Here is a 6,868-nt window from a genome sequence, read left to right as displayed (position 1 = left end):
CCATCTGTATGTTTATACTTCCTGTGAGAGGCCCTCTATTTATGGACAACTGAAGAACACAAATAATCATCTCCCTCCAGTGAAAAATCTGCTTTTATTATCTGCAAAGTTTTGCAATGCCTTTGTGTACGCTCACGCTGCCTTCTGATTGCCTGTTTATTATTCCAGCGTTTCTGCTGAGCCAATGGGGATCTGGCCAATTCCAAAAAGGTGCCAAGCCTTTTTTCCAGCCTTTTCCTGTCTGTGACATCATTGTGTATTCCCCTAAAACACACTGATCCGTGTCTTGTCTGCAGCCTGGGTGGCACGCATCACAGGCAACGAGGGTGAAACACAAGGTGCACACGTTTTGATGGTGCCCTTTGGACGTGTATCAAAGGACGTCTCTGGTCCTGGATACCGTCAGATGGTGTCATTCTCCGTGACCCCTTCAATGTGATGAAATGCTGACCTGTTATGGCTTTAGATTTTCAGTCGGAATCTGTAATTAGCCAACTTAAACTTGGTGTGTGTCCACAAGAACTCAACCAGATTTAAACAAGCATCTATTTAACATTTTTTCAAACAGCCAAAGGCGCACAATTCCTCCTGCTGCCTCCACTTTTATCCAAATATCACAATAAATCATGTTTCAACAATGTAACTTTGACATAGATCATTTACCTCAGGGGGCCATACAACTTTTCAGACAAAAGCTTTATGCTGTTTTATGATCTCAGGACTAAAATCTTTGCAAATTAATGTTTCTCTAACAAAAAAGGAGATATTTCTGTCAATATTTTTCAGCTTTTAGTCATCTTTCCTCAAGCTTGTGTTGATTAATAAATGCAAATCAACACACCAAAACGAAGATCAGAGATAAAAATGCAGTTTGAGGGTGTGTGAAAGCACGAGCAGTAATCAGTAAATCGACAAAATGTCGAAACTTACAGTCAGTAATATTGCCAAATATTTTAAAAGCCAAATATCCAATCACTCCTCATATTATTTTGTTCTCATATGTTTACATAAATCAAGCAAATCAAGCAGCGCAGGTGTCTGGACCTCAAGTGTTGTTGAACCTGCACAGAAATGTTTTGGGCATGAAGTATTCTCACTTCTCAATGTCAGGTCAGAGATATTAGAGCCTGTGGTGGAACAAACTGATTTATATGAAGACAATGTTTTATATTCAGGGGTAAACACTTTTAAAAGTTTGATTTTCACATATTTCCACAGTGATTTTGATCAGTTTGTTATCAGGTGACAACTTTCTTGGAGCAGTGCTTGATTATTAAGAATGTAGTCTGTGATTCAGGAGGTAAGTTTTGAACTGATGATGAAAAGATAACACTTTATAAACTTTTTTAATTAGTTTTCTAGTCAAATGAGCTTTATTTGATTGCAGAAATAAGAGTTCCTGTATGCAGGAACTTAGCACATTTGGTCCTGTTGCATTTTCTATATAAAGTGAGTCTCCAACTCAGCGTGCAAGCAATTCTGAGAAACACCTGTACTTGTACATAAAAAAGAAATAAAAGTGACTGTGGTTTCATGTTTTTGATTAAAGAGATTCTCATCTTAAGCTAAAAGTACGCATTTACATCTACAGATTTTAGCTTTAATTCTCCATAAAACTAAATCATCTTGTTGCACAAATCTGGTGGCAAAAAACTCAAATAAGCCGACAATGCACTATGATTTTCTCAAAGTGGTCGTCTTTCTGTTCAGTTTTAAATGTTTGAACTAAAACTATAACTATTCTAGTTTTGACTTTCTTTAACCATCTGCAACAATCTTATAAGATGGACCATCATCACCTTCCTTCTGCAGTCAGGTGAGAAAGGGGTGGAAATTCTATCCCATATTCTTTGACACATTACTTGGTGCCTGAGGTCATGGTGCTGTCATCTGAAAAAGTGTACAAAGTTGCAGGTAGCTGCTCATTTTCAACAGCAGTAACGGTCAGAGGACCTTCAGCAGGTACTCACAGCTGCTCTTTGCTCAGAGAGGCACAAAGATTATAAATTGTAATATTTTTTATATAGATTTGTATCATATTTCCAACCAAATATTTATTTAAATGTATTTCCTTTACTGGTTTGATTGCTGTAGTTTTTTTTCTTAGCCATATTACAGGCAGCAAGGCTGGTGTTGGGGTAATAAAGGCAATCACTAATAGCTGAGTTTCTGTAAAAGTTCTGATTTGGATCCACTTGAAACGCAGTGCAGCTACTTTTTAACTTGATTTAAGTCTTTTTTGGGGCACAGCAACTGTTCTGACTTTTCAAATAAAATGCCCCCTCAACAAAGAGCTGCACTCTGGATGTTAATGTATTCAATAATCAGCAGCGTCCAGATGCAGGAGGTATGCACTGTAGCTGTCTGTTTCTGTTTAGCCTCTCCTCTGTTTCCTTGCCTCAAGTGCACAGTCCTGCACTCTGATCCTATCTGCACGCAGTTCACCCACTCCTGCCTTTAATATTCACTTTCTGAGGCATTGTTTTAAAGGTGCTGATCAAACGGTGTTTTTTGGCTTGAAAAAGTTTAATTATCAACCAGAGGATTTTGTTGGGACTCAAAATGGAAAATCTGGAATTTCACTTAAAATTGTGGAGCTGGCCGTAAAGTCTGCACCTGCTCCGCTCAGCCCAGAAATACACTTTTTAATGCAGCAACTTTAAACAAACTTAAGTCGTCTTGAGCGCACACACTGTTAAAGTTACTCTAATTTGCTTTTACATTAATTATCAGTATCACCGTATTTTTTTAAATCGGGCTGCAGTTAAAAAAAAAATCAAATAAATATTTTTATAAATGCAAACATTGGCTGCAAGTAAAAACAAATTAAATCTGACATAATAAAAAAGGGGCAAAATCTGGAGGATAAAAGAATAAATATTAAATATCTTATTGTAATATAATTTATAAATAACCTGTCTGACGTGATGAATCACCTGTCAGCTGCTGATGCGCGTGAATAAAAAGTGATATTTGGATACAAAACGGAGAGCTTTTATTGTAGAAAAAAAATCGAGAAATTAATTATAATTTTTACGCCATAGCTACAACCTAAAATAATGTCAAGAACCAAGTGCAATAATTAATTTACGCTATTGTTATTATTATTATTTATAATAATAATGATAATAATAATAATATTAATAATAAGAATTTAGAGTTTTTAAAACTTTGAATTAAAATAAATTACAGATTAAATACGTTACTTCAACATTACAGATGTTGTAAATGGAGAAAACGAACCATTTATGGAGCCATGTTACTCAGATATTAAAGAAACAGAAAAAAAATAGTTAAATGTAATTTGATAGTGGGGTGCAGTCACTTTGGACTATTTATTATTACTGAACTTATCGTCCATGTTGTGTGACACAACAGTTCTCGTCTTTGGGATTAGTCAGGGGTTCATATGTGTCATGCATTTCTTTTTTCCCCCAATAGCTGGATGATAAATTCTCTTTCGTTTCTCAGTTACACCCCTCCTTTTAGCCCCCTCCTTCCCCCCAAACACACACACACACACACACACACACACACACACACACACACACACACGCTTCAAAGTAGTCTGAAGCTTCGACGGCAGCAGGCCCGTTAGTGTTGGAAGCTTTGGAAAAACATCCTGATCTTCACATCTCATCTTACAGCCAAATAATCAGCAAGTCAACATGTCACGCAACCACAGTTATCACAGACTGTCTCTCTGTCCTTACAGCCTACCTTTGTCTCAGCGCGCTCCCTCAGCTCCATGTTAGTTAGTCCCTGCAGGTGGTGGCCAGTTTTATAAATCCAATTTGAATCAAACCTACTGGATGATCTGACTGTAGGACTACAGACTCACACAGTTCGTGTCTGTGTGGAAGCAAAGCTCCTCCGAGCTCCCTCTCTGCAGAGTAATGCGCTGCACGGCGAGTCTCTGCACAGTCTGAACATCTGCTCGTTTCACGTGACTTTTTTTTAAAAATACTAACATCTGTTCTAAATAGGTTTCATTCTGTGCCTCTGCATCGTGTCAATTGCCAACTCCTCTCTCCTGAAAAAAAGGGGGGAGAGGAAACTTATTCAAGCCCATTGCGTAAGGGCTGAATTGGAAATTTTAAAAAAGAACAAAGCTTTTTGTGATGCATGCCATTTATTATAAGCCATGTTTATTTATCTGGAACTGAGTGAAAACTCTTCAAAGTTTCAAGAAAAGCTGTTTATTGATCTGGCCTGTGTGTGAAGCATTCCCCTCCAACATTTCAGTGAGAGCAGCCTGTATATGTACAGACCTACTGCTATACCTTCACGGCCTCCTTAAATTTCATAGACATCTGGGAATTCCATACATGCCTCGCAAGCCAATTACACACCTTCAAACGGGCACATACTTTGATTTGGACAGTGAGTAACACTTTCCCAGATCACTGAGATCAATCGCAGCGCAATAACAGTATGAAGATTTATTTAGTGGCAATAATCCGGGATATACCTCATGCGTAAAGACGCACAAAGCCTGTTTGGTTATGTTGCAAATCCGCAAAATCACAAGAGGTTACTGCCAGTGCAATACGCAAAATAATTCATAATAATTGTTTGATTTTGTCATCATTAATTTATATAGGTCAGGCACTGTTATGCTGCAGTAAAACTGTATAGAAACACGTTAACTGCCCTGCTGTTTATGTTGAGAAGAGAGACTGTAGCGTGGGCTCAATAGCAGGTTGACATGACCCCAGTGTAACTTATTTACTTATAATGTTGAGTCTCAGGTCCAGTCCTTAATCCAACTGTAAACAAATCCAGGAAAAGAGAGAGTGAGAGGGAAACTGGAGACTGCTGCACGAGGCCTTTCAAATTTTAATTAAAATGGACTTGTAACTCGGTTTATACAGACTTACTTTTTTTCTGCTGCGGATTTTTTCCTGCAGTAAAACTTTTTTGCAGGTTTAAATCTTGTCTTAAATAGTTTTCGTTATAAATGACGAGAAAAAAAAAGTGTTTTCTTTTGTTCTTTTTGGATGTGTAACAATATATTTAAAATAATAGCTGCATGTTTCTCCAACGCTTTCGCTCGAGCCAATAATAACTCCATCTGTTTTCCCAAGTGACTGGCGATATACTGGAGGCTTTTGTCATTAAATCTGATGTGAAGGCAAGTCCACGTGATAGGCTACATATATAACAGCTATTTCATTTCACAGATAATTTACGTTGTCCAACAAATTCCAGTGCATTTCATCTTAAACAATTAAATTAGCCTGACACAAAAGAGAAAGTCAAACACTTTAATCGTCTTTTTCTTTAATGCAAAAAATATACAAACATTTACAAAAAAAAAACGATAATAAAAAATAGGAATGTATTCAGACACAGGATCTATTCCTCAATGTAACACGTTTCACCAATAAATAAATAAATGTATTCTGAAAATATTTTTTTTTTTGCACAGGTTAGATCCACACAGTCAGCCTTATAATGTGAGCTACACCACCAGTTGACAGTCTCACAACTGCTTCAATAATGCACTTTGACCTCCACAGAAATAAGTCCAAAGACATGCATTCAAAATGTCTTTTCTTCAAAAAACAAAACATGATATTTTCAACATTCGTCGTCAACAACATGAAAACGCATCAGAATGGGAGTGTGTGGAGCTAACGCACGGCTGCAGGTCCCTGTCGGGCCTCCTGCAAAAAAATGATCCCCCCAGAGCTTCTGTCGTCTTTGGTTTAAATAGTGTGATCCCATGTATCCAGCATTGGACTCCAGATTTGTCCCGTCAGAATGTGATAAGTAGATTCAGCAGTCACCTGTAGGTTAGACAAGGCATTAATGATCACTAAACTGTGCAGATGAGTAAAGAAAATAACAGCGCATTAGACCACAGTACACAGGAAAATATAACATCATGTAGTGGGTTGTTTGTGCCACAGTTTCAGGCGTGGATCATGCGTTATAGTTGAGAATCAAGCGTACCATTTAGGGCATAATTTCTCCAGATGTTAGTGAGATGTTGACATGGACCAAGCGCCCTCCATCCTCCATACAGAGAAGGCGTAGCTCAGCCTCTCATGAGCCACATAACTACAACTTGACATTTTGGAGTCCAGCTCGTCGCTCTGCAGCACCTGGTAGAGGAAGTCGATGTATCTGGCTGCAAGTTTTAGGGTCTGTATTTTGCTGAGTTTGTCCGAGGGCAACGTGGGGATAATTTTCCGCAAAGCCGCGAACGCCTCGTTGAGAGACTGGGTCCTCTGACGCTCCCGGACGTTGGCCATGACCCGCTGCGACTGGAGCTCCTCGAAAGACTGGGGGCTGCTGCTGCTGGACTTCTTCCCTCTTTTCCCAGGGGTCGGGCTATCTGAGTCCTCCCCGTTTTTCCTGCTCGGTCTCCTCTTCCTCCCACACCTCTTCGGCTGTCTGTCCAGCTCCCCCTCGCTGTTGCTCAGGCTGTCCACAGGAGAGACGGGGGAGCTGCCCGACTCTTCCCCCAGATTTTCCTCAGACATCTCCACTTGGGTAGATGGCGGCCAGAAAGTGTCCAAAAATTGATTTCCCTCTCATGAAGTCACGGAATTGGTCCACCTGTAGGTCCGCCTGGCTTTGAAGACACCAAAGTATCCATAGATGGGTTCCTGGGAGGACAAGTCTTTTCTGATACTTGAGAAACTTAGGCAGTTCTTATAGGCTGCATGGCGTAAACTTTTTGGGGAGGGACAGGATTGGCCAAGAAGATGGATTACGTGAGGCGAGGGGGTGGGAGCACTCAAGGAGCTATCAGAGAGGCTCCTAATACAAAGTAAGAGCTGGAGAAGATAACTGCATTTTCACATTATTTATTGATTGCGCCAAAATATGACATTAATCAAAATATGACATTAATCAT

General features: G+C 39.3%; 1 protein-coding gene across 1 annotated transcript; it reads right to left on the bottom strand.

The window, feature by feature from the left end:
• Positions 1-5,255: 5,255 nt before the first annotated feature.
• Positions 5,256-6,635, bottom strand: twist1b (twist family bHLH transcription factor 1b). The gene is made up of 2 exons (XM_050046476.1): positions 5,959-6,635; positions 5,256-5,792 (listed from the first exon to the last, which is right to left on the bottom strand). Exon 1 carries the CDS (start codon positions 6,489-6,491, stop codon positions 5,985-5,987), a length of 507 nt encoding a protein of 168 aa, XP_049902433.1. The 5' UTR covers positions 6,492-6,635; the 3' UTR covers positions 5,256-5,792; positions 5,959-5,984.
• Positions 6,636-6,868: the final 233 nt, after the last annotated feature.

This window comes from Epinephelus moara, chromosome 6 (genome assembly GCF_006386435.1).
Source record: "Epinephelus moara isolate mb chromosome 6, YSFRI_EMoa_1.0, whole genome shotgun sequence".
Classification (NCBI taxonomy): Eukaryota; Metazoa; Chordata; class Actinopteri; order Perciformes; family Serranidae; genus Epinephelus; species Epinephelus moara.
This window is presented reverse-complemented; position numbering and strand designations above follow the sequence as displayed.

Coding starts and splice junctions, on each gene's coding strand:
- twist1b (XM_050046476.1), bottom strand. CDS start 6,491: ATGTCTGAGGAAAATCTGGGGGAAGAGTCGGGCAGCTCCCCCGTCTCT.